We start from the raw sequence: 27,751 nt of genomic DNA, 5'->3' as shown, positions 1-27,751 counted from the left end.
ATATCGCTTCCCCTCCTGCTCCCAGAGAGCCATCCTATGTAAAAAATCATATTTTTCAAGAAAAAGAGAAAAAAGTCAGCAAAACCGATCCTTAACATTTAAGAGAACCTAAAAATATGTATAATGTTCCACATCCCATTTTGCCTAAGGAGTGGGGTGAGGGTATCTTCTTATCTCTCTTCTTTGAAGCCATGCATGCTCTTTATAATTTCACAATATTCATTTTGGATCGTTTTGTGGGTGTTTGTGTGAACTGTTTTCCTAGCTGTGCTTTATACTTTTGTACCCCCTTCCATTTTCCATTGATCTTAGAGCCTGGAATAGGGAAGGGTTGAAGGATGTCAGGGTGAGGATTTTCCTTTTTTAGACATTCAAATAACCACACCCTAATCCCTAGCTCTCTGTGGTCAGCTCTCTGATTCAAATGTCCACTTCTGTGTTGTCCTTGGAGACCAGGTCTGTGTGTTTGTGTAGTTTACATGCCACCTTCCTGGTCCCCAGTCTGAGGCAGGTGTGGCCTTCTCTTTTACTTTGGTTTGTTTTTTTTTTTTTTGGAGGCAATTGGGGTTAAGTGACTTGCCCAGGGTCACACAGCTAGTAAGTGTCAAGTGTCTGAGGCCAGCTTTGAACTCAGGTACTCCCGACTCCAGGACCGGTGCTCTATTCACTGTGACACCTAGCTGCCCCTCTCTTTTACTTTGAGGAGGAGAAGCAATGATCCCTCTAGACAAGTTCCACATGGTGTACATACCAGGGTCCACATGGACCTGAGTTCAGATCCTACTCCAGAAGACAAAGCATAAATCAACTGTCTGCATCCAGTTCGCTACTAACAAAGTATCAATGATCATTGTTCTTAGTGTTTAGCACAATGGCCAACACATAGTAGGTACTTAATAAATGTTTATTGAATTGAGTTGACTTGAATTCTACCTCCTTAAAAGCAGAGGCTGGGATGGGACTGGGGATAAGACACTGAGAGCCATGAGGATATTCTCCTACTCCTAATTCCCGTGTCTCTTGACATCTCTCCCCAGTGCTCAGAGACCTATGGTCTTCTCATGCCCTCTCATGCCAGTTGGAAAGATCTAAGAGGATTAAGAAGATGGAGGCAGAGGGAGCTTGGTCCTAATGCAGCTAGGTGGCACAAGAGATAGAATGTTGGACTTGGAGTCAGAAAGAACTGCATTTGAATTCTACCTCAGACTCTAGCTGTGTGGCTTTGGATCACTTAACCTCTTTGGTCAAGGTTTCCTTGGTTCTACTCGATTTCCTCATCTACAAAACAGGGATAATAATAGCATCTCTCTAACAAGGTTGTGGGGATCAAGTAAGGAAATATATGTAAAGATCCTTGCTATCTAAATGTTAGTTATTAGCTATTATTCCTTGTCCCTTCCCTGGGTACTAGAATGACCATCAAGTGAATCTGCAATTGTGACATGGGATTCCTTGCCCAGAGCCCTGTTCTCTGCCCTTTTCCTGACCTTCCCTGGCCTACCATTCCAGGCATAAAAGTGAATCACCCCTTTGCACAGCTGTGTTGGGACTGGGGGTGGGGAGGAAGGCTGAGAACTAACTGATGTCACCATAGTGGACATTACCCTGTATAAAGGGCCCCTGAGCCTTATAAGGGCAGTGAGATTAAGCCAGATGGGCCAGAGTTGGGAGGAGTTTTGAAGTTTGATGGGGCTCTTTTAATTACATTCTCAGTCCTTCCCCCAAAGAGGCTGAGCCCAACTGACTTGGTAGGAGATGGTGGGATTTTGAGAAGAGGAGATGGGAAAATACAAACTATATTTGGAGAATGACCATCCTAGGATCATAAATGGAGAGCCAGAAAAGATTTCAGAGGTCACCTAATTCCATCCTAATTCCATCAATAGGTAAAGAAACTGGAGGCCAGAGAGGAGGAGCCCTCCTGGGGTCATATGGAGATCTATACAATTGGAAGGGACTTGTATGTATTTCCTATCTTAAAGATGAGAAAACAGAGGGTCAGAAGGATTTCAACCCAAGTCCCTTTGACCCCAGATTCAGCACACTCTCCATCCCCACAGTTTGGATCTTGCTCATTAGGGAATGGGTAGTCTGTGAAGGTCTTTTGAGTAGGTGGGAAATGGGATCAGTTTTGCTAGGAGGGAGATTAATTGAGTGGCTTCTGGAATCACTCATGAATTAAGTCTCTGTAGCTAGAAAAGACCTCAAAAGCTGTTTAGTCGTTAATCCCCTTCCTTTACAGGTAAGGAAACAGAGACTGAGGGAAGTTAAGTAAATTGCTCAAGGTCATACAGGTAAACACCGGTGGTAGGATTTGAACCTTCAATGCCTTCACTGGGAAGTAAGGTAGCAAGCAGACTTCATAGTTGAGCGGTACTGAGGCTTAGCCGAATCAACTGGAATCTCTGGGCCTGTGTTTTTAACTGTGTAAAATGAAGAGGTTCAGACTGAGATGATGAGCTAGCTGTCTGGTCACTTCCTGTTCTAAATCCATCACCTCTTGAATTTAGCAGCACAACTGAGCGACTGCCATGAGATTGCAATTGGTGAGCTTCATGGTAAGCAGTCCTTTACATATGGCTCTTGCTGTCTTTCCCAAGAGCCTGTGTGGCTCTTCTTCCTGTTCTTTCAAATGCAACTCAAAGCTGACTCTCCTCTCTTGGCCTCCCCCCTTTAAATAAAGCACACCCTTTATTCTGCAGCCAGGCCACACTCCCATAGTTCTGAACCACATTTGTTTGCTGATACGTGCTGAAGCAGAAATATCCTGTGGTCCAGGTTTGTGACTTCACTAGCATTCGGCCCACTGACATTAGTGTTTGGTGAGAAATCTCCCTCTAACAATGTATAACAACACCCATTCTCCACCTTGGAGTTGCCTAGTCACATCCACAAAACCAATAGGTGTCAGAAGGAAGGAAGGCTTGAATGTAGGTTTTCCCAACTCCCAAGGCTGACTCTCCACTAATGTAGTGACACCCTGCCTCTTTTTTTTTGGCCGGGCAATGAGGGTTAAGTGACTTGCCCAGGGTCACACAGCTAGTAAGTGTCAAGTGTCTGAGGTCAGATTTGAACTTGGGTCCTCCTGAATCCAGGGCAGGTGCTTTATCCACTGCGCCACCTAGCTGCCCCTAGGCCCTGACTCTTATTCTTGAGCTGATCCGATGCTGTCACCTGTCCCAGGGGTCCTGACCCAGAGGCTGAAGAGATTCCAGGACTGGCTGGTATATATCCTCTGTGCAAACAGAGGAGTGGCATTATTATATGTGGGTAAGCATGGCTTTGGAAATCTAAGCTTCTTAGTAAAGAGAGGCAGAGGAGGCTGGGTTTGGAGTTAGGTGTGAATTCTGGTGACCAGAGACAAATCATCTGACCCACCTGGACCTCTGTTTCCTTATCCATAAAATTCAATTCAGCAAACATTTATTGTTGCCTATGACTACTATGTAAGGCACCGGATAGACCAAGCCAAGCATGCAGTACAAACTCCCTCATTCATGGGATGTCCTGAGGAAAGTGTTTTGTGCGTTTTTGTTGTTGTAAAGGCATTTTCACAGGCCCCTGGCCCAAGCTTTGGAAGCCTTAGGAGTGTCGGGGATTGGGGGGCCAAGTGACAGGTGGTGGGTGAATGGAGGGGACCGGAATCATCTGGCTCAGTCGCTGCTGAAGTACATTCCACTCTAACCTCTGCCCTCCCTCTCCTTGCCTGGGAACCACCCAGATCTCATCCTGGAAACTCTCAGGAGGCTTGGTCATGTGGTCCATGTCCTGGGCTGACCTGCCTTCCAGGGACTGGGCCGCCCCCTATGGAGGAAATGCAGGCTGGAGGTGGTGGGGAGAGGGCCGAGCAGGAAGGGAACAGCTGCTCAGAGAGAGAGAGTGAACTGGGGCTTACTGGAGAAAGGAGGGATGAGCCTTGAGAGGCCCTAATTTTATTTTTCTCTTTCCAATACTTGTCTTATTTGATGTTCACACCATCCCTGGGATATAGATGCTAATATCGTCCTATTTTACAGATTGGGAAAATGAGGCAGACAGAGGTTAAGTAAGAGTGACTAAAGTAGGATTCAAATTCAGATCTTTCTGACTCCCAAGTATAACTCTATCCCAGAGCTACCTCCGCCTGAAACTCATTCTAACCCATTCCTCTATATTCCCAGGGACTTCTCAAATCTTGGTCCCACACTTGCCATCTGCTTCTGGAAGTCCTTCCCATTCTCTGACCTTGGCCTTTCCTATTGCCTTTGAGGTCAGCCTCAGGTGTTTGGGATAGTAGAAGATGCTTCTTGTGCCCTTTGACCCAGACATCCCAATTTGAAGTTCTGCCCTACTCTCCCTTTTATTGCTGCCCCCATGGCCCCTGTTTGGGGTCCCTTCTTCCATTTCCTACCCCCCTCACTGCTCACTTTCTTTGCTCTTTCCTTCAGGTGCGTTACAAGGAAGAATTTGAAAAGAACAAGGGGAAGGGCTTCAGCGTGGTGGCTGACACACCTGAGCTACAGAGGATTAAGAAGACTCAGGACCAAATCAGTAATGTAGGTTTTCCCCCACCCCCTCCTTATCCCAGCCACTCTCTTTTCCTCCTCCTCACTCCAGCCTCTCTCCGTCTCCTCTTCCCTGCTGCAATATGAATGAAACTAATTCTCTTCTGACTGCCTCCCCCTCTCCACTGGGGCAGGTGCCTTTCATGCCTTCTTTGGCATGCAAGAGAAAAGCTAAGGGCTCCATCTTTCTCTGCAATCCTCTTACCTCCTTGGGTCCCAGATCTGCCTTGTTGTCTGTCCTCCCCCATAGTGGAGGGAGGGGGGGGTGTGTTGCTGCTGCTCTGTTGCCCCGCCCCCCCACAAGCCCCCTTCTTTCTCAAGAACTATGGATTTTTGATGTTTGGGGTTTCTGGTGAGTGGTTTTTTGTTTTTTGTTGTTTTTTGCAAGGTGGGATTATAGGATAGGGGTAGAGGTAAGCAGGTTCAATTTGTCTTTGGCAGTGGAGTAAAGGAGGCAAGGCTCCTTGCTGTCTGTCTGTCTATCTGTTGGTCTCTGGCTTGCTAAGGAAGCAGGAACTGTGGAGGCCATCGTTTCCTCCCTCAGACTGGGTTCTTATTTCCTTCCTGTGTAAAGACCCTGGCCAACACGTTCTTACCTCAACAACTCCTGACACCCCAACCTTCCTCTCCCTCCTGTCCCATCACCCTCACACATCGACATTCACCTGCCCCCAGCCTTGCTTTTCTAGAGAGAGTGAAAAGGAGGCAGTGCTGAGAAGGAGGAGGTGCAGCCATCTCTGAGCACTACCAGGCTGCTGGGCTGCCCCTGGGTACCTCTCTCCCAGTGGGCAATGGGGAGCTTGGGTACCTTCTCTGTGCCACAGATAGGACTGTGGTTTCATGCTGTCCACTCCCTGACAGCGAAGGAAACAGGCTTGGGATTTCCTGCCTGGCACTGCACAGAGAGAGAGACAGACAGACAGAGACAGAGAGTGAGTGGGTGTGTTAAGGCCTGTATGAAAGGATATTTGGGACCAGCTGTTTGGGGATAGATCATGTGTTTAGGTGTCCTCTTGGTATTTTTTTTGGGGGGGGGTGAGGCAATTGGGGTTAAGTGACTTGCCCAGGGTTACCAACTAGTAAGTATCTGAGGACCAGATTTGAACTCAGTTCTTTTAGTCTCCAGACCTCAATCCAATTTGCCACCTAGCTGCCTTACTTCTACAGTTCATCATTCCACATGCCTGCATTTCCAAAGTGCTCAGGCATTTTCCCAGGCCTCTCCCCACCCCCAGGGGCCTCTACCTGGGAATGAGAGAGCAGTGGTTTGACATCATGGAGAGTGACTGACTAGTTCTGAGCAGAAGCTTAATTTATTGTCTCTGTTTAACCTTGAAACAACTTAAGGGAACAATGGCCTTCTTCCCAGGGGAATGAATGGGGAAAACTGAAGTACAGAGAGGTTTGTTGCCTTTCTCAAAGTCACACAGGGAGATAGTGTTGGAGCCTGAACTGGAACCCGGGTCTAGCCCTCAATCCTCTAAACCGGTCAGCCAGCAATAGTGGGTACAGAAGCCTATGAGTTCTAACAGGCTGTTTCCTGCTCTCTGGGGTTTTCCATCCGTATAAACCCACCTTGATATAGGAGTAGATAGAAAGGACAGAAACATCATTGGACCAATTCTGATTAATCTTTCAACCCAACAAAGCAATGATGTGTCAACATTAGGTAGGGGAGTGGTTAGGTTATGGAGATGCTTAAATACCTTCCCTCTGCTGTATTTCCCTGAGGGCTCATCATCCCAGCACCCTAATATTCTTTACCATACCCACACCTTCCACACTATTGGTCTGTGATCTTAAACCTAGCCTTAGGAATAGGGACTAGACCTATAATTTTCATTGGTGTAGGGAACTCCCGTGTGAGGAAATTCCTTTTACCAATGCAGGTGGGCATCTTCTCTTCTGCTTCAGTTGTAAGTGACTTGCCCAGGGTTACACAGCCAGTTTCTGTAAGAGACAGAACTTAAACCCAGATCTTTCTGACTTTGAGGTTGACTTCACTATGCCATGAAATATTTCTGCTTTACACACAATAAATTAGCCTTTTTGACTGCTTCTGGACCCTGAATGGGCATGGTTATGTTGGTTTTCCAGCTATATGTTTTTTCTAGAACCTCTAGCATGGAGGAGAGGGGAGAATGACAAGGACAATCTAGGGTTGTCCAAAAAAATCTAGTAAGGCCAAAAAAGTGCCCAGTTTTTTCTATAGATTTCCTTTAAAAAAAGAGAGATTATCTTTTGTTTTTCTATCATTCCTATTTCCCAATATATCCCTCTTCCCTTTTGTTTGTTTTTTTTTTGTTTTTTTGGTGGGGCAATGAGGGTTAAGTGACTTGCCCAAGGTCACACAGCTAGAAAATCTTTTAACTTCTCTGGGCCTCAGTTTCCCCATTTGCAAAATATAATGGTTAGATGTTTATCTCTGGTCCTCACCAACTCTAAATCTTCTGACCCACTTCCTCTTGGCTCTTTTCTCCACATGGTTGCCTCTACTCCCTTCCTAAATAATAGAGTTTAAGGAAAATCTACCTTGGAGCCTAGGTATCAAAGCTATGGCAGAAACATTCACACCTGGAGAGATAATAATCAGTTGCAACTCCCATTGCCATTTGCTGATTAAGAGTCTTTCCTGGGAAATGTTGACCATTAACTGGACCTGTTAAGTAGTATGAAAACTCTTTTGTTGCCTTCTCTAGGAGATGTTGATATTAACTGGCCCTGTTAATTGGCGTAAGTTATTTAGCGGGGCTTAAAGGAAGTTAGGAGGCTGAGTTTTTAACAAAACTATTCAACCTGAATGAGGGAGGATCTGCCATTCACTTTGACAACTTCCTTCAGCAAAGGGTCACACAGGGATCTGTTTTATTCCTTCATGATCACACCTTGGTTTTTTAAAACTAAAATAGTATTACTAGCTTGATCTACCCACCTTATTCATCTGACCTGGTTTTCTCATTACTTTTTTTTTTTTTAAGTGAAAGAAAAAAATCACAGCATTTCAGAACTAAAAGGGACCTCAGAAATCATTTAGTCATAGACTCTCCAAGTTGGGAGGGACTTTCCAGAATGGGCAGGACTGGTATGAGCAAGATCCACGCCATTCTGGAAAGTCCCTTTATAGAGGCACATCTATGACCTGTGACCATCCAGAAAGGTAACCTGTATTCTATTTCCCAAGGTAGGCTATTCTGACTTGGGATAGCTCTAAAAAGCATTTTCACTTAAGGCATCCTGCCTAAATTTGATTGTCTGCCACTTCCTCTTATGAGAGCTCCTAGTTCTATCCTCTGGGCCCACCCAGTTTGAGTGTAATTCCTCTTCTGAATGGCAGCCTTCCAAATATTTGAAGACGGCAATCAGGTCTTCCTGGAGTCTTTCATTTTCAAGATGAGAAAACTGAGGCCCAGAGATGGCAATGAAATTGTTCTGTGTCATGCAGCCAACACCATGACAAAGCCAGGATTAGTACCTTGGTCTTCAGCTTCCCAGGCTACAGGTTTTTTCTCTATACCTTGCCCCTTCTTGAACGGATATCAAGAAAAGATTGGCTGGGGGCGGGCGGGGTGGGGGGGGGGTGGCTAGGTGGTGCAGTGGATAAAGCACCGGCCCTGGATTCAGGAGGACCTGAGTTCAAATCCGGCCTCAGACACTTGACACTTACTAGCTGTGTGACCCTGGGCATGTCACTTAACCCCCATTGCCCTGAAAAAAACAAACAAAAAGAAAAGATTGGGATTTGCCATTCAGAAGTACTTGTGTGTGGTTTTGAGGGCAGTCCTAAAAGAAGCCCCAAGGGGTCCAAATTGGTGGAGACATTTGGGCGTACAAATTCTGTTGGTTCATTCTTGTGGTCATAGGACTAAAGATTGAAATGGAGCTGTGAGACAATTGAGTCCCATCTTCTCATTTTACAGTGGAAGAAACTGAGGCACAGATGAGAAAAACTGACATGCAGAGGGTCACACAGCTAATAAATGAGGTGGGATCCAACCCAGATCTTATTGATTCCAAGTCCAATGCCCTCCTATTGTAAGGGGTAGTAAGTTATATATATATATAAAAATTTTTTTTTGCGGGGCAATTGGGATTAAGTGATTTGCCCAGGGTCACACAGCTAGTAAGTGTTAAGTGTCTGAGGCCGGATTTGAACTTAGGTCCTCCTGAATCCAGGGCCAGTGCTCTATCCACTGCCCATCTAGCTGCCCTGGTAGTAAGTTATATTAAGGAGGTGCCCTGGCCATAAAATTACAGGACTATAAATTTAAAAATGTAAGGGACCCTAAAGACCATAGATTCCAACTCCGCCCTCATTTTCCAAATGTGGAAGTTGAGGTTTAGAGAGATTAAGTGACATGTTTAGGCACAGCTACTAAATGTCTGGGGCAGGATTTGAACTCACTTCTCCCAGATTCCATGTACCTGACACACAGTAAGTGCCCAATACTCCGTACTCTGTCTACCGCACCTCCTCCCTGCCTCAATGGAAAGCACCCTGAGTGGAGACATAGGACCTCACCTCCCAAAGTCTCTCCTGACCCTACAGTTAACAATTCTGATGAATCGTTGAGCATCCTAGATTCCTCCATGCACATGTAGAAATTCAAACATAATTATCTTCTAGTCATGCAGAGAAATGTTTTTAATGAAGGCAGAACATTTTAATTAAAATAGATGATTAGTTTCGATAATAAAACCTTGTGATTAGTTAATTGTTCCACATTGTATCTTGGGTTTGGTCTTTCAGCATTGGCTTTACTTATAAAAAAACTAATTTAATTTTACTTTTGAAAATAAAAATAAGTTAAAGGAAAAGAAAATTAACACATATTTATGTTTCTCCCCTACCTGCCTCTTCCCTCCTCTCCACTGGGGGAAAAAGAAAAAGAAAAACAAAATCCTTGTAACAGATACACATTGTCAAATAAAACAAATTCCCACATTGGCTATGTTTTAAATGGATGTTTCATTCTGTATCTTGAGTCTCTGTCAGAAGATGGGTAATGTGTTTTGTCTATGGCATTGAGCAGAATCCTTTGGTTTTTCAGAAATTGTTTGTCTTCACGATGTATAATTTGTTATCCTGGTTCTGCTCACTTGCCTCTCCATCCTTTCAGGTTTCTCTTAAACATCTTTTCTTACAGCAAAATAGTATTCTGCTTCCTGGTAGATGGACGCCCCTATAGTTTTTTTTCTTTTCTTTTTTTTTTAGTGAGGCAGTTGGGGTTAAGTGACTTGCCCAAGGTCACACAGCTAGTAAGTGTTAAGTATCTTAGGCTGGATTTGAACTCAGGTCCTCCTGAATCCAGGGCTGGTGCTCTATCCACTGTGCCATCTAGCTGCCCCCTAGCCCCTATAGTTTTGCCACTGCAAAAACAACAGCAGCTAGGTGACTCAATGCAGAGAACTTGGGACTTGGAGCCAGGAAGACCAATGCAAATTCAGCTTCTGATTATCCTTGTTACCCATGGCAAGTCATTTAGTCTTCCTCAGCCTCAGTTTTCTTATTTGTAAAATAGGGGTAATAATAGCTCTTATCTCCTAGGGTTGTCATGAGAATGAAACAACTTAATGTTTGTAAAGGACTCTATAAACTTTTTTTTTTGGGGGGGTGAGGTAATTGTGGTTAAGTGACTTGCCCAGGGTCACAAAGCTAGTAAGTGTCAAGTGTCTGAGGCTGGATTTGAACTCGGGTCCTCCTGACTCCAGGGCTAGTACTCTATCCACTGTACCACCAAGCTGCCCTGTTAACTTTTATAAACTACAAAAATGCTGGCTTTCATGGTTATTATTAACTCTAAATAGTTTTGTATATATGGGTCCATTTCCTCTTTCTTTGATCTATTTGGAGTATAGTCCTAGTAGAGCTATAGCAACAGTTTTCCAGTCCCTTCTTGCTTCTTTTTAATGGAAAAAATGCATATATTAATAATCCAAAATACTTTAAAAAATACATCCTCTCTTTCCAGTTGGCTTTAGAATCCAGTACAGCACACACATGCAGCCCTACTGTGCCTCTTCATTCAGACCCTCTCCTGCCACAGCCCTACTATCTATAGCCGATTACCTATCTGGGTTGTGGAGAATCCTCCACACAAGGGATGACCCAGAAGTGACTTTATGTGCTCTAGAGACGTAATAATGAGAATAACAACAACTGATAATTCCGTGTCACTTTAAGGCTTTCCCATTTAGACTGTGAGCTCCTCAAGGGCCTAGGCTGTCTTTTATCTTTTTCTGTATCCCTAACACTTAGTGCAGTTCCTGGCACGTAGTAGGTACTTAATTAAAAAAAAAATTTTTTGGAGTTGTTTTGACTAGCAAGTGCCTTGCACACATCTTCTCAGCTACTAAGTGTCTGAGACCAAATTTGAACTCAGGAAGATGTCTTCCTGACTCTAGGCCCAGCACTCTATCCATTGTGTTGCTTAACTACCTCTCTTTCCGGGGTACTTGCATTTCAATTATTTTTACTCTCAGTTATATAAGATGTGTATAGGTATCTTATATAGATAAATATTTAAAGTATATGGGGGCTGCTAAATGGCGCAGTGGAGAACACACTGGCCCTGGATTCAGGAAGACTTGAGTTCAAATCCGACCTCAGACACTTGACTTGACACTTACTAGCTGTGTGACCTTGGGCAAGTCACTTAACCCCCATTGTCCTGCAAAAAACCAATAAACAAAAGTATAGGTATTTGTAGCTACAAATAGCTTAAAATTGCATTAAAACTTTTAGTACATCTAACACACACAGAGAAAATAGGACAGCCTATAGGCAAAAGACACAAACATGCCATATATATACTGGCACCTAAAATTCCTTTGGGTATCTTACATAAGATACCTATACTTTTTTTTTTTTTTTTTTGCAGGGCAATGAGGGTTAAGTGACTTGCCCAGGGTCACACAGCTAGTAAGTGTCAAGTGTCTGAGGTCAGATTTGAACTCGGGTCCTCCTGAATCCAGGGCCAGTGCTCTATTCACTGCGCCACCTAGCTGCCCCCAATACCTATACTTTTTGTTTTTTGTTTTTTGGGGTTTTTTTGCAGGGCATTGGGGGTTAAGTGACTTGCCCAAGGTCACACAGCTAGTAAGTGTCAAGTGTCTGAGGCCTGATTTGAACTCAGGAACTCCTGAATCCAGGGCTGGTGCTTTATCCACTGCTCCGCCTAGCTGCCCCCTATACTTTTAATATATATATAAGATAGCTATACACATCTTATATAACTGAGAGTAAAAATAATTGAAATGCAAGTACCCTGGAAAGAGAGGTAATTAAGTGACACAATGGAATACCTTATTGTTGTTATTCTTATCTTCCCACGGAATGCATTAACATCCATTTTGTCTTTATGAAGCTTTAGCATTTTCTAAAGAAAAGCTCTCTGAGATGGGCAGGGTAGCTAATAATAATAATGATACTTGACTTTTGTCATCAGGATTGGGAGGGGGCTGCACTCAGTGACCTTTAAGGGCCCTTCCTGCCTTTTCCTCTGCAGTTCTACAATCTTGTGATCACTCTTGAGGTTTGCAAAGCATTTTCTGTGCCTCATCTCCCTTGGCTGAAATGGGCTTCAAACCCTGCTCTTGCTAACACCTTCCCTCCCTTCAGTCTGTTCCCTTTTTTCCTTTCTCTCCCTCTCCCCACAGACATGCACACACCTGTCAGCTGTGCTTACATATGAAATGAGTCATTTCCATTGACTTATGAGACTTATATTTCCGTGCATGAAGTCAGTCCAGCCCTTCCCACCTGGCATTGGATGGACGGACACACACACACACACACACACACACACACACACTCTCTCTCTCTCTCTCTCTCTCTCTCTCTCTCTCTCTCTTTCTCTCTCCCCCCCCCCTTGGGGATGGCAAGCTCCTGACCCACTGAAGGAGGAAGACTAGAGGTTAGAGCAGTTGATTTGGGAGAGCACTGGGGTTGGCACTGGGTTCAGTAAGTGAGCTGGGAGCTGGTGTTATAGGTTGTTCATCTGCTGTTTTGGAGATCAGATTTGAAGCATCGAGGGACCCTCTCATCTCCCAAACGTCCCCCTATCTCTTTATCAGCCTTGTAAGTAATGTGCTAGTCCCATTCAGTGAAATTATTTTGTTCTACCTCACAAGTTGTCCTCTCCTAGCAAGCTCATCCCCCAGTTTAGCACTGGGGGTGAAGGTGAGAGATGGTATAAAGTAATTCAGTCCTTTCTTTATTTCCTTCTTTCTTGGCAGGGCAGTGAGGGTTAAGTGACTTGCCCAGGGTCACACAGCTAGTAAGTGTCAAGTGTCTGAGGCCGGATTTGAACTCAGGTCCTCCTGAATCCAGGGCCAGTGCTTTATCCACTGTATCACCTAGCTGTCCCACTTTAGTCATTTCTTGCCACTGTAATGATTCTTCTACAGTAAGTCTCCAGTAGGTGGCATCATTCCAATCATTACACCCCTCTTGTCCTACGTCCAGAGATGAACTCCTCCCTGAGTCTAGGGGCACCGCTTGGGACCCAGGCCTTTCACAAACCCTTCCAGTCTGCCCCAACAACACCAACTTCCCCCTTTCCCCCCCATCCCAGGTCCCTCTTGGCTCTTCTCTCCTGGGATGGGGCCTTTTCATCATTGGAAAATAAATACCATAAGCCTCCCTATCCCCCAGGACAGAAACTGGAGGGCAGACAGGCAGCCAAGTCTGGGGAAAGGTGAGTGGAGGTAGAGGCCCTGTTGTCACAGAGATCTTATTAGGAGGAGGGAGAATAGGGCAGGGTATCGCTTTCATTTGTCTCCTTTTCACCCCTCCCTACTCTGCTCAGTCCATCGTATTAAAGCAACGGAGTGGAGGATGATGTTTGTGGAAGCAGCCACTTCCCCAGATATTCTGTGCTTTGACTGGAGTAGCAAAGTCCCGTGTCTAGACGGCTTCTAGGCAACAGCATGTCTACAACTGCTCCTCACCCCCGGCTTGATCCAGAGCTGGAGGGGACTGTTTGCTCCTGAGGCTGGCCAGAGTGAGTCTAGCTTCTTTACTAATTTATTGTCATCCTCGGAGGATGTAGTAAAGCATTTATCAGTAAGTCATCTTAGACTTGAGCCTCCCGCCCAGTCTCCTGGCTTCATCAGATCTCCTGCTGAGATCGAGGGGAAGAGATCACCCAGATCCCTTTTTGCTGGGAATCTCATGCTGAAGGAGAAGGAGGAAGCACTAGCATTCTTATGCTGGTCCTTAGCTCCTCCTGCCCTGGGTGACCAAGTCCTCCTCTCAGCTCCATCCTGGGCTTTGTCACTGCACATACCACCCCCCTCCTCGCCAGTGTTTCTTAGTCCTGACTGTGGTCAATAACTGTTATTTAGCTGGGAGACAGAGAGATCCAGTTGTTATCCGATTGGCTGCAGCTTCATTAACTCTAGCCTAGCTATTAATTTTTAAGCCCCAGCTGGCTAGACGTTAACCCTTTTCCTTCCTCTGCAGTCTGCTTGAGGAGAGATAAAGAAGGAAGCAAGCTGGGATGGGACAGCTCGTAGCAGTGGCCCCGGCATATTCCCCAACCCTGGGGCCAAACCATGAGCAGGGTTGGGGGCTCTTCTTTCCCTCTGCCTCCATCCCTAAACTTAAAAGGCTTCTCTCTCAAACTCCCCCAGGTAGCAAATCTAGTGCTCCTGGGGAAGGGGGAGGGTATTTTTTTTCTATCCCATCTCTTCTCTGCTACCGATTAAAAAAAAAAAAAGGAACAAAAAACCAATTCTCTCTTTTACTGCTCCTGCCTGGTCCAGTGGGTGGCCTGAGGGGGATGGGGCAAGACTAGGCCCTCTTCTCTTCCTCCTTCCTCCCCCTTTAAAGAATCCTTTCTTTAGTCTCAAAAATGTCTTTTGTTTTTATATCACCTTCTCTGAATCCATCTTCCCTCTTACCCAGCTGCCCTTCTCTCAGGACAAATATTAAAAAAGGAAGGAGGGAAAACCCAGTTAAGCAAAACCAGGCAACACATCAGTCATGTCTGACAGTCTGTGCAATATTCCATCTCGTAGACAGAGAGAAAGCATCTGAGTGAGGACCAAGTGCTGGGCACCATGCTACCATACAAACCGACTCGTCTTAGCCACATTTCCATTTCGTCTTGCTTCCACATCTGCAGTCAGTACTTTCTCCATCGAGAGGAGGTCAAAGTGTTTCCTTCATCCTCAGTCCTCTGGAGTGGAGATTGGTCTCTGTATTGATCTAGTTCTTTTATTCTCCACTGTGGTCACTTATAGATTGTTCTTTTGGGTCCTCTTTCTTTGCCTCTGCCACGATGTCCCTTCCTACCTTCTTCCTCCTCCCTTCATCCCCCTACTGGGCTTAAAGAGCACCGAAGGTGATTGAATTACGACTGTAACTTGCACACTTCGGGGCTGCTGGGACTCTATAGGGCAGGAGGGGGCTGTGCTATGGTTAAGGGTGAGTAGGAGGGCATCTGGGTAGCCGATTGCCTGGGGAAGGCAGGTAGAGGAAAGACTGCCACTGTCCACAGTGTTCAGGCTGGTGTGCCTGGCCTGGGCACCTGGGGGTCTCTCTGCTCATGGTCTTTTCCTCTTGTATCTGCACTCCCTACTTGTCTGGACCTCTCCTGAATAGAAGCCAGGGAGAGGATTGGGCATTCTAACCTGTCCACCTTCCTTCACACTCCTTTTGGGAGGTACAGTAGGGAGGAAGTTGACTTGGATTGTCCAGATACATTTAGGATCAATTAGTCAATTAACCTTTTTTTTTGTTTGTTTTTGGTGAAGCAATTGGGGTTAAGTGACTTGCCCAGGGTCACATAGCTAGTAAATGTCAAGTGTCTGAGGCCACATTTGAACTCAGGTCTTCCTGAATCCAGGGCTGGTGCTTTATCCACTGCACCACCTAGCTGCCGCGCCACCCCCCCCCCCCCCATACTCAGGTCCTTCTGACTCCAGGGCCAGTGCTCTATCCACTGTGCCATCTAGCTGCCCCTAGTCAGTCAACATTTAATAAGCCCCTACTATGTGCTTTTGTTGATGTTGTTCAGTTGTGTCCCAACTCTTCATGACCCCATTTGGGGTTTTCTTGGCAAAGATACTGGAGCAGTTTGCCATTTCCTTCTCCAGTTCATTTGACAGAGGAGGAAACTGAGGCAGACAAGGGTAAGTGACTTGTCCAGGGTCCCATAGCTAGTAAGTGTCTGAGGCTGGATTTTAACTCGGGTCTTCCTGACTCCAGGCCTGACACTCCATACACTGCATCATCCATCTTCCTCAACTATGTGCTAGGGACTGTAATAAGTACAGTTCAGAAAGACAAAGAAGAAAAACGGCCTAGCCCTCAAGGGGCTTACTGTCTAATGAGAAAAGACCACACACAAAAGGAAACTGAAAAGCTGAAGGGACTGGAGAGGGAAGGTCCCCAGCTGGAAGCATGCCAGAGAGGACCAGAGGACTGCAGCTGAGCAGCAAATGAAGAGATGGCTGGCCTGGGCACCCTCCTGGGCTGGTCCTGGCAGGAAGGCTTCCTGTCCTTAAGTAGCTCATAGGATCCAATCAGACATTTCTTAGCTTTTATTATATCCCCCCCCCCCCCCCCAGCAATGAGGATTAAATGATTTGCCCAGGGTCACACAGCTAGTAAGTGTCAAGTGTCTGAAACTGGATTTGTGTAGGATCTTCCTGAATCCAGGGCCTGTGCTTTATCCACTGTACTACCTAGCTGCCCCCCAGACATTTCTTAAGTGCTTATATGCTAGGGGGTGAGAGTGCAGTGACAAGAAAGAACGAGTCCCTGCCCTCAAGTGGCTTAGAAATTTCATCACTCCATCTCCCATTGCCATATCTTTGCCCTGCCTGTCCCTGATGCCTAAAATGCACTCCCTCCACACCTCCATCCTATAACTTCTCTTCTTTTGAAACAGCACAAGCACCACTTTCTACATTATTCTTTTCCTTCCCCAACTTTTAGTATCTTCCCTCCCAAACTATCTTTTTTTTTTCATATAAATATTTTATTATTTTCCAGATACATTTAGAGATAGTTTTCAGCATTTGTTTTTTTATAAGATTTCTAGTTTCAAATTTTTATCCCTCCACCCTCCCCAAGACAGCAAGTAATCTGATATAGGTTATATACGTACAATCACATTAAACATATTTCTGCATTAGTCATGTTATGAGAGAAGAATCAGAACGAAAAGGAAAAACCTCAAAAAAGAAAAAGAACAACAAAAAACAACAGAAATACCAAACTATCTTTTATTTAACTATATTGTACTTACTTCACCAGGTGGTGCAGTAGATGGAAGGCTGGTCAGGAAGACTCATTTTCCTGAGTTCAAATATGGCCTCAAACACTTATTAGCTGTGTGACCCTGGGCAAGTCACTTAACCCTGTTGGCCTCAGTTTTCTCATCTGTAAAATGAGCAGGAGAAAGAAAGGGGAAACTACTTAGACTCTTTACCAAGAAAACCCAAAAAAGGGTCACGAAGAGTTGGACTCTACTGAACAACAACAATTTACTGGTGCTTATTTGTATTTTTTCTTTGTATACTCAGATATGTCCTTGAGTGCTCTCTCCTTAGAATGTGAGTAGGGATTATTTAATTCATTGAATTCCTATTCCCCAAACCTGGTATATAGTGAGCCCTTAATCAGTACTTGTGGATTGGTTGATTAAGCAGTCAACAAGGTATTTTTAAAATTAATCAGGGGAAACAACATATGCAACTATAAATTTATTCAAAGTAAATTACAAGCTTTTTTTCATGGGTGGGCGAATGAGGAGACACTTAACTGCAGGGGAGAATCAGGAGGCAATATTTAAGCTGATCTTTGAAGGAAGCTAGGCATTTCTGTAGGGGTAAAGAGGAGAGGAATGAATATATTCCAGGAGGGGGAAACAGCCTATACAAATGCTTAGAGGCTGGAGATGGAATGCTGTGTCCAAGAAATAGTAAGTAAGGAAGGCATTGTGGCAGCAGAGTAATGTCTGATAAGTCTGGAAAGGGAGGGTGGAGCCAGGTACCATTAATTTATTTATTGAACAATATTTTATGAAGTTGCTTGCTATGGCCATGTACTGTGCTGGGGACTGAGGTAAAATAGAGAATTTGTATTAAGCAAGTTCCTTTTGAAGCCTGGAAGCTAAGATAAGGGAGACAAGGTAATAATAAATAACAATAGTAGTTAACATTTATGTAGGTTTTAAGTTTTGCAAAGCATTTCACATATATCCTAGCTTCTTTGTCCTTTACAACAATGCTTTGAGGTGGGTGTTATTTATTATTCCCATTTTACAGTTAAGGAAACTGAGGCTGAGTGAGGTTATGTGATTTACCAGGGTCATACAGCTCATGTCTGAGGCAGGATTTGAACTCAAGTTTTCCTGACTCCAAGATGTGAATGGCTATACAATGTGAATAACAGCCTGAGCAGAATCACAATATAAGCTCCTTTTACTTTGTGTGTGGTGTGTGGGGGTGGGGGGGCGCGGCAATTGGGGTTAAGTGACTTGCCCAGGGTCACACAGCTAGTAAGTATTAAGTGTCTGAGGTCGGATTTGAACTCGGGTCCTCCTGAATCCAGGGCTGGTGCTCTATCCACTGCGCCACCTACCTGCCCCCTGTTCTTCAGTTTCAACTGTGAAGACTCTTCCTTCCCCCATGATCTTATTTCCCTATGGGGTAGCTAGGTGTCATAGTGGATAGACCACTGGCCCTGAAGTTGGGCATCTGAGTCTGAGTTCATATCTGACCTCAGACACTAGCTGTGTGACCTTGGGCAAGCCACTTAACCCTAGTTGCCTTCCATATCAGTTGTCCTGATATATACGTTTCTACTGGACCTAGATGGCTCTGGAGGAGAGTGAGGTTGGTGACTTTGCACAGCCCTCCCTCACTTAAATCTAATTCATTGCAAGTCATGACATTCATCATGGCCCTCTTCGAGAACGAAGATCAAACGACGACAACATCTCCCTGAGTGTAGGAGGATAATTTTGAAGAGAAGATGCTGACCCCTGTCCTCCCTTCCCTTCCCTATCTCTAGTCTCAACCCAGGGAAGCTGGGTGACTGTCTATGATGATTGGAGGATGTCACTTCTTGTTGTCTCTTGACTAACACTGACCACCTCTCTGGTCCTCTGTCCTAATGTAGAGGCAGCCCCAGAATAGATATAGCAGGGAATTAATATCCTGCTTGGACTTTGGAATTTACCATTTTAAAAATAGCATCTGATTATCTTTAGAAAAATAATTGCTGGTGAAGCTAGGTGACACAATGGATAGAGCACCAGATCTGAAGGACCTGAGTTCAAATCTTGCAAGTCACTTAATCCTGATAGGTAGAAAGGAAGGAAGGAAAGAAGCAAGGGAAGGAAAGAGGAAGGAAGGGAGGAAGGAAAGAGTTAATATTTGTCTAGAACTGGGTTTGCAAAGTGCTTGCTGTATTATCTTATTTGATCCTCACCAACACCTTGGGGAAGTGGGTGTTATTATTTTCATTATTTTGCATTCAGACTCCATCAGTTCTTTCTCTGGAAGTAGAGAGCATTTTCCCTTATGAATCCTTTGGAATTGTTTTGGATCACTGTATTGCTGAGAAAGAGCCAAGTATATCACAGTTGATCATCACACAATGTTGCTGTTACAGTGTACAATGTTCTCCCGTTTCTGCTCACTTCACTCAGCTTCAATTCACTTAAGTCTTTCTGGGTTTTTCTGAAATCTGCCTGCTCATCATTTCTTTTAGTACAATAGTATTTCATCACATTCATATAACACACCTTGTTCAGGCATTCCCCAATTGATGGTCATCCCCTCGATTTCCAATTCTTAGCCACCACAAAAATAACAAGCATCTACTTTTTTTCAGTGTGGTTTGATAGAGAAGGGGACAGTCTTGGAGTCGGGAAGACCTGGGTTCAAATCCTGACTTTCAAATGCATTGAACTCCTCATTTGTCCTCCAGGCAATATAAAGTGGGGTTCGTTACAAAGGAGCTGCTGATCTGTGAGTGTGGGGAGAGGTTCCACACTGGGAGTACCCTGCATTGATGAAATTACTGGTCTAGACCTCCCTCTTCCCCCCATTATGCAATAGGTACCATACTAGGTGCTAGGGGAGACAAATAAACAAATAAACAAATCATTGTTCCTGCTCTGAGAAGTTTGTTCTAGTAAAAAAAAAATGCTCTGGTTCCTACAGCTACTGCAAGGAACCATGGGAAGAATATTGCATTTGAAATCAGAGGACTTGAGTTCCTATCCCTACAATGTCACTACTCATGACCTTGGTCAGGACACTTTGTTAGCCACAATTGTCCTCTTGGACTATACAGAGTCAGCTGGGTGGCTCAGTGAATAGAGTGACAGGAAGACCTGAGTTCAAATCTCTCCTCAGACATATGAACTATGTAACCCTTGGCAAGTCACTTGCCCACTGAAGTCACCTTAGTTTTCTCATCTGTTAAATGAAGGAATTGGACTTAATGGCTTCTTGTATCCCTAAACTTCTGATCCAATGAGCCTTTGAATCACTGGTTAGGAGACCTGGATGGAGCTTACTGGTCATGTGACAGCATGTGATTCACTTTGCCTCAGTTTCTTCATCTGTAAAATGGGGATCGAAACACTCCCTGCTATGCAGGACAGTTCTGAGGGAAGTACTTTCTAATCCTAAAGGTACTGTGGAAATTGGTTGTCACTGCACTGCCAAGGAGGAGAGGCTGAAGGACACAGATTAACATCTTTGTTTATTATAAAGCAGATGATGTCGGTTCTAATGAGCCAGGTGCTGTGTGCCAGCTGACTTTTCCTCTAAGATCTGGACTTGTTGCTTCTCTGGCCATGCTGTCCTGACACCTCCTAAGTCCTCATAAGACCAGCTAAAGAACTCTTTCCTCTTCATGGGTCAGATTAATGTCGGCATCTCCCAGGGAAGACAATTAGCAAATGGTGGCAAAGTTGCTAGTGATTGTTATCTCTCCAGGTGTGAGTGTCTCTGCCATGATTAGCTTTGATACCTAGGCTCCAGCTCGCTCTCTCTCTCCCCGTGGGGATCTTGTCCCTGGGCAGGCTCTGCTCCCAGGGGGGTGCTCAGCTTGTGCTGGGGGTGGAGATAAAGATGTCCAGAGTAGTGCGGGCTCAGGAGCTGGGCATTGTAGCTTCACGCTTAGACCCCATTCAGCATGGGAGAGCTTAATGTTTTTCTCGGAGCTGTTTCTTGTTGTGGAAGTATCTGGTGCCCTGGGGAGGGGTAGAGGGGACCGGGGCGGGGGCAGCTTTGCCTTTAGGGTGTCAGTTACTCTGACATCTGGGCCACAATACCTGGGTCTTTCTGTTCCCTTAGATGTGAAGCCTCAACCACATTGCTGGGGTGTTTGTGTATGGCAAGAGAGTGGTACCCCCTAGCTCAGGTACCTCCAATAATAATAGGATAATAATAGATTTAGAGCTGGAAGGGACCTTGGGGAAACTGAGACCTGCACAGTCACACAGTTGTCTGAGGCAGGATTTGATCCTGGCTCCTCTTCTCCTCCTCCCCCTCCCCCTCCCCCTGGCAGTGAGGTTAAAGTGACTTGCCCAGAGTCACACAGCTAGTGAGTGTCAAGTGTCTGAGGTTGGATTTGAACTCGGCTCCTCCTAAATCCAGGGCTAGTGCTCTAACCATTGTGCCACCTAGCTGATTCCAACTTTCTTGATGCCTCTTCCCAACCCTGAGCCCTCTTATGGGAAAGGGGGACCTTGTAGCAAGAAAATCTGAAGTTAATCCCAAGGGAGAAGTTCCAGGCACCAGGAGGCCCTAAAACCATCTTCTCAGGAGAAGAGAAGAAACCTGAGATAAATTCCCATATGGCTGAGATAGCAGAGGGATGGACAAAATAACCCAAAGGTTCCTGAACTTCAGAGTCAATCCATGCTGTTAAAAATTGTTAAACAGGGGCAGCTAGGTGGCACAGTGGATAGAGCACCGGTCCTGGATTCAAGAGGACCTAAATTCAAATCCACCTTAGACCCTTGACACTTACTAGCTGTGTGACCCTGGGCAAGTCACTCAACCCCAATTGCCTCACCAAAAAAAAAGAAAAAAAAAAAGAAAAATGTTAAATCTTCCCACTTCCCCCTTTGCTTCCTCCCAAGTGCACCAGGAACTGGTGGGCGGGCTGCTTGTTGCTTTCCCTCTGATAAAAGCCATTCCACCTGCCTACGTTGGCAGAGACCAAGTGTGCCTTCCTTGTCTTGGCCCCTAGATTCCAATGGCAGATTGTGGGGACCTCTTCCTCTAGACAAAGAGTAATTGGATTTTAGCATGGGGAGGAGTCTTTGAGATCATGTAAGGGAGTTGGGGTTTTTTTTGGCAGGGCAATGAGGGTTAAGTGAATTGCCCAGGGTCACACAGCTAGTAAGTGTCAAGTGTCTGAAGCCAGATTTAAACTCAGGTCTTCCTGAATCCAGGGCCAGTGCTTTATCCACTGCGCCACGTAGCTGTCCCCTGTTCCTACTCTTGAGAAGAAATTCTAAGGGGGAGACAGTATATACACAAAGCATTCCATACAAGATAATACAGAAGAGATGGAAGGTAGCTTTAGTGGGGAAGGCCTTAGATGGTAGGGGACTTGGAAAGACTTCCTGGGAGAGGTAGCCAATGTGGTAAAAAGTTTTTTAACAGTCGGTTAGTGAATACGGAAAGACGCCAGTTTTTAAAGGACCACCCTTTCGGGGAGGAGACCGATGGCCATGCACAGGCTACGCATGTCAACCCGGCTGCTAAGCACTCCATTTCTGGGGTGCGAGCTTAAAAGGCAAGGAGAGAACAGAAGTGGGATCTCTTGCCTGCTCTCCTGGTCCGATGACTGGCGAGACACAGACGAGGACTGGAGTTGGACGTGGCCCGGCTTGCCGTTAGCAGCATGTGCTTGACTCGGCTCGGCTCTCTCTCCCCAAAGGTGGCCTTGGGCTTTTGGTGAGTTTTATACGGAATATAGACTAAGCTTAGACTTAAGACTATTTGTTTTGTATTTCTACTTTCCTATCCCTCTAATCAACATCACCTGGCAACTACCACACAATAAAAGCTCTAACTAGAGACCAGAGGTTTCTTCCATTTACTAGTCTGGGAGATAAATTAAGGGAAAGGTTAAAGAAGGGAGATTTATGATCTAATATCCAATTTTAAATCTCACACCCTAAAGTTGAGCCTGGGGTATTAAGAGGCAGAGGTCAGGAAAGGGAGTGTTCTAGGCATGGGGGACAGCCTGTGGCAAAGACATGGAGATGGGAAATGATTGTGAAATGAATAGCTGGGAGGCCAGTATGGCTGGTCTGTAGAATTCAAGGAGGGGAGAAATGTGTTAAAAAGGCCGGAAGCTAGGAAGGAGCCATGTTATTAAATGCTTTGAATGCTAAGGAGAGAAGTTTATATTTGATTGTAGCAGTAACAGGAAGCCTTTGGAGTTCACTGAGAGGAAAAATAAGACGTGCTTTGGGAAACTAGAGGATCAGTTGCAGTGGGGAGAGACTTGAGGCAGGGAGACCAGGTGGGAGGCCCCAAGCATGAGGTGATGAAGACCTGAACTAGGGCCATTGTGTGTCTGAGGAAGGGGAGCTGTGTTCAAGAGATGCTGAGAAAGTTATTGGATTGGATTGTGGGATGGATGAAAGTAAGACAGAAGAGGAGTTGAGAGTGACACCAAGGGCCTAGATTAGTTATGTGGAATGAATGGGGGGAGGAGAGGAGAGAGAGGAAGGAGAAGATGAAGGTGGGGGGGGATGGGAAAGGAGAGAGAAGAAGAGGGGGAAGAGGAGAGAGGGGAGTTGAGGTAATGGTGAGGTTGTGAGTGTGGGTGACTGGAAGGGTACTGGTGCCCTGGACCCTAATAGGAAAGTTCAGAAGGGGGGAAATTTTGGAGGTAGGGGAGGAAAAGAGGTTCAGGTTACTCTTCTTCCCTTCCCTTCCCTTCTCTGCCCCCTCATCTTCCATTGAATCCTTATATGTAACAGAAGAGCAGTTAAGTAAAACAAACCAACCCCATGTGAGCAACTGTCCACTCCCCCAGCTCCCATCACAATGGAGGTATTTTTCATTATCTGTTCACTATGACAGAGACTCACTCCCCCTGTGTTTTACAGATTAAGAAACTTACATAGCACTGCAAGGTGTTTTACATGTTATTACATTTGATTCTCACAACAAACCTGGGATGTAGGTGTTACTTATAATTCCCCTTTTAGATGGGGAAATGGGCACAGAGAGCTTAAGTGGATTGCCCAGGCTCATACAGCAAGTAAATGTGAAGCAGGATTTGAATTTAGCTCTTCCTGGCTCCCAGGCTGCCCTTTGAAAAGTAACAGAATAGGGGCGGCTAGGTGGCTCAGTGGATGAAGCACTAGCCCTAGATTCAGGAGAACCCGAGTTCAAATTTGGCCTCAGACACTTGACACTAGCTGTGTGACCTTTGGGCAAGTCACTTAACCCTCATTGCCCTGCAAAAAAAAGAAAAAGAAAAGTAACAGAATAACATGGAATCACAGAAGCTAAGAGTTGGAAGGGACCTCAGAGGTCATTTAGTCCAACCCATTCATTGGAGGAATCCCCACTATAACAAAACTGACTGATGACTTGACCAAAGCTACCTAATAAGTGAGTGACTAGAATCTAGTACTCCTAGAATCCAGGCAGTTTAGTCACTGTCAAATCTCTTTCTAAAATTTCAATTTCAATTTTTGGTTAATTTCAGGAAAATTCACCTCTCCCTTTTATCTCTTCCCTCCCCCCAAGCAACAACGAAAAAATAAAAACCTTATAGCAAGTATGTATAGTCAAGCAAAACAAATCCCCACATTGTCCATGTCCAAAAAAGAATGTCTCCATCTGTACTGAGGTCATGACCTCTCATCAGGAGGTAGGTGGCATGCTGCATTGTGAATCCTCAGGAATCATGGTTAGTCATTTCTCCAATCAGGTCTTTTACTGTTGTTTATCTTTACAGTATTGCTGTTACTCTGTAAGTTGTTCTCCTGGTTCTGCTCACTTCTTTCTGAATCAGTTCATACAAGTCTTTCCAGGTTTCTTTGAAGCCATCCTTTTTGTCATTTCTTTCTTTCCTTTTTTTTGGGTGGGGTGAGGCACTGGGGGTTAAGTGACTTGCCTAGGGTCACACAGCTAGTAAGTGTTTAGTGTCTGACACCGGATTTGAACTCAGGTCCTCCTGACTCCAGGGCCCTTGCTCTATCCACTGCACCACCTAGCTGTGCCCCCCTTTTGTCATTTCTTATGGCTCCCTGCTGTTCTGTTGCACTCACATACCATCATTCATTCAGCTGTTCCCCAGTTGATGGCTCCCCCTCTTAGTTTCCAGTTCTTTGTCACTTGAAAAAAACCCATTTCTTGCGATCTCTCTCATCCCTGTCTTGGGATGGTTGAGTTGTAACTATGTAATTGTAATAGAGGTAGAGGGATGGATCAGGGTAACCTACTCGGAATCTCTCCCAGAGCTAAGACTTGTCTGTTCTGCTTAGGTTCATGTTGGAGATTGGGTGACTTTTTTTTTTAATCATAGGGTAAATGCTTCTCCCTGTACACTTTCACTAGTCCAGGTCCCCATCTGTTTCCCTAAATATGCTATCCTTTTTGTCCCCTAATTTTTCTTTTTTATGAATGCCACAGACATCAACAAACTATTTCAATAAAGAAGAGAAAAAGAGGATTGAAAGCAAAACTACAAATCTCTTGTACTTCCAACCTTTTTGTTTTTAAGTATATAACAAATTCAGCACATCAGTTGCAAAGCTGCCCTGCTTGTCAGTGCCTCTATGCATCCATCATCAAACATTTACAAAATGCCTACTATGTGCCAGGCACCGTACCTCCATTTGGCCTTCCTTCTGTTCTCTTCTGTGCAATCTAAGAATATTTCATTGATGCTTCCTTTTCTCCTTATACTATCCTTTCTTACTTCTCCCCTAACACAGGCCTGGCCATTGGGTTCTTTGCTACGCCCATGGTGTCCATTCTCCCATTGTCTTAATCTTTTGGTGCCACCTGCTGGACGAGAGTAAGGCAGCAGCAGGATCTACCCTCCTCTGACCCTGGTCTTCTTAAGTGTCCCTGAAAGCCCAGGGGAGTGATGGGTACTACTTCTATGGAAGGTTTTAATTCCTTCAGGTTTAACTGGACTAGTCTCCCACACGCTATGAAATATTTTGTACTATCTTAAGCCACTTATAGAGAGGAGAGGGCTGGGTCAGGGAGGGTTCTAGGGAGAATCAGTTCTTCATTCACCCTGTACACATGTTCTTAATTGTGGTGTTTATTTTGCTGACCTTTATCGCTGTCCAATCTCTCCTACTGCTGGAGGCCTTAGTCCTGTCCATAGTGGGTGCTTTAAAATAAATACGTGTCGGGGCGGCTAGGTGGCGCAGTGGATAAAGCACCGGCCCTGGATTCAGGAGTACCTGAGTTCAAATGTGGCCTCAGACACTTGACACTTACTAGCTGTGTGACCCTGGGCAAGTCACTTAACCCCAACTGCCTCACTAAAGAGTGAGGCTGAGGCTGAGAAGTCCTGCACCTACCAAGATATGCATAGCCCTTTTTGTGCTAGGAAAGAATTTAGAGGCAAAGTGGAAGTCTTCTCGGAGTGACTGAAGCACCTTTGTTATGTGAATGTGATGGAATTTGTGCTGCCCCAATGGTGATTTGGAGGAATTCAGAGAAATGTGGGAGGATTAAGAGAACAATGTACTGAGTGATCTATTTAAACTAAAGAGCCCTGAAAGGAAGCCAAACTGACTAATTATAATAGCAGTTGTGGTACCTACTCACAAATAATGAAACAGATCTTTTGTCTTTTTGGGGAGAGGTGGGGGACTACTTGGCAGAATGTTGCATACTTGATGAGCTGAGGTCTGACAGCAGTTGTTTTTTGCTTGATTGTACTTGTGTTACTAGGGAGGGCAAAAAGTAGAATAAGTAGGTAATGAATGAAGAATGAATGGATGACTTTAACTTTCTAGGTCCAGGATAGTGGTGCCCTTCCCACTGATTGGAAATCCTTGTTTGACTAGGGCAAGAGAATTTAGGGACTCTCTCTTCTTTTCTCTCTATCCCTCCTGGACCCTGCTGTGTGTCATACATACCGTTGGCCCTCTTGTCAGCTCTGTTTAACTGTCAGAGAGGTGAGGGAAGCACAGCCCCCAGCCTTGTTTTGCCCCCTTTCCCCACCTCTCCTGCCTATGCCTCATTTTTCCTTTCTCCCCCAGATAAAGTATCATGAAGAGTTTGAGAAGAGCCGGATGGGTCCCAGCGGGGGCGAGTGTTCTGACCCTGAACGCCGAAATTCCCAAGACAGCAGCAACTACCGTCGACCCCAGGAACAGCAGCAGCTGCCACATCATATCCCAGCCAACGCCCCTGGTAGGAAGGGCTAGGAGAAGGGACCCTTGAGGGTGACATGGAGAAAATAGGGTGGGGGGCTTGGGGTCCTTACGAATTCCTCTTTAAAGAATTATACCCTCGGGGCAGCTAGGTGGCACAGTGGATAGAGCACTGGCCCTGGATTCAGGAGTACCTGAGTTCAAATCCGGCCTCAGACACTTAACACTTACTAGCTGTGTGACCCTGGGCAAGTCACTTAACCCCAATTGCCTCACTAAAAAAAAAAAAAAGAGAGAGAATTATACCCTCTTGCTCACAAATCCAATAGAATAAGATAGTAGTTTATTTAGGGGCAGGGGAAGGGAAGGGAAACCAAGAGAGCAATCCTCAGATTTCTTCTCACAGGGAGAAGGCATGGCACAGAGCATGGCTCTGAGATACCAATCATCTCCAGCAGGGGACAGGCAGATACTTTTATAGAGGTCCGATGGTGGTCCCATGAGGTGATCGTCTGACTGGAAAGTTCCCCTATTGAGGGAGGACTATCCCCCTCTGGTGGTGGCTGCAGATCTCAAGCCATCTCTCTCCTCCTCCTGCCACAAAGGCCGACTGGAATGAAGGGTGGGGGTCCTGGAGCTAGCTCAGTCCTGATCAGGTTCCACTTAGCTCTTTAGGTGTGTCTGTCCTTTGGTTTAGTTTCTCCAGGAGAAGGTTCTTTGATGTGCCCCAGAGAACTTCTGGGGTGCTAGGCCCATAACAAGGGCAGCAAGGTCCAGAGAGCAGTGGTCTAGAAGCGTGAAAGAAATTAGGCAAGTCCCAGTGGGGGAGTCAGTGCAGGAGCCACTGAATGCATG

At 45.3% G+C, this 27,751-nt stretch overlaps 1 protein-coding gene across 2 annotated transcripts in view; it reads left to right on the top strand.

Moving 5' to 3' along the window:
* The window catches only part of LASP1 (LIM and SH3 protein 1), a 67,909-nt gene that overhangs the window by 32,931 nt on the left and 7,227 nt on the right, over nucleotides 1-27,751 (top strand). For both annotated transcript variants that reach the window (XM_044002889.1, XM_044002890.1), the window contains exons 4-5: nucleotides 4,428-4,535; nucleotides 26,783-26,936. In XM_044002889.1, coding sequence (XP_043858824.1) covers nucleotides 4,428-4,535; nucleotides 26,783-26,936 — 262 coding nt within the window. The remainder of the gene's footprint in view (nucleotides 1-4,427; nucleotides 4,536-26,782; nucleotides 26,937-27,751) is intronic.

Source organism: Dromiciops gliroides, chromosome 4, assembly GCF_019393635.1.
Source record: "Dromiciops gliroides isolate mDroGli1 chromosome 4, mDroGli1.pri, whole genome shotgun sequence".
Lineage (NCBI taxonomy): Eukaryota > Metazoa > Chordata > Mammalia > Microbiotheria > Microbiotheriidae > Dromiciops > Dromiciops gliroides.
This window is presented reverse-complemented; position numbering and strand designations above follow the sequence as displayed.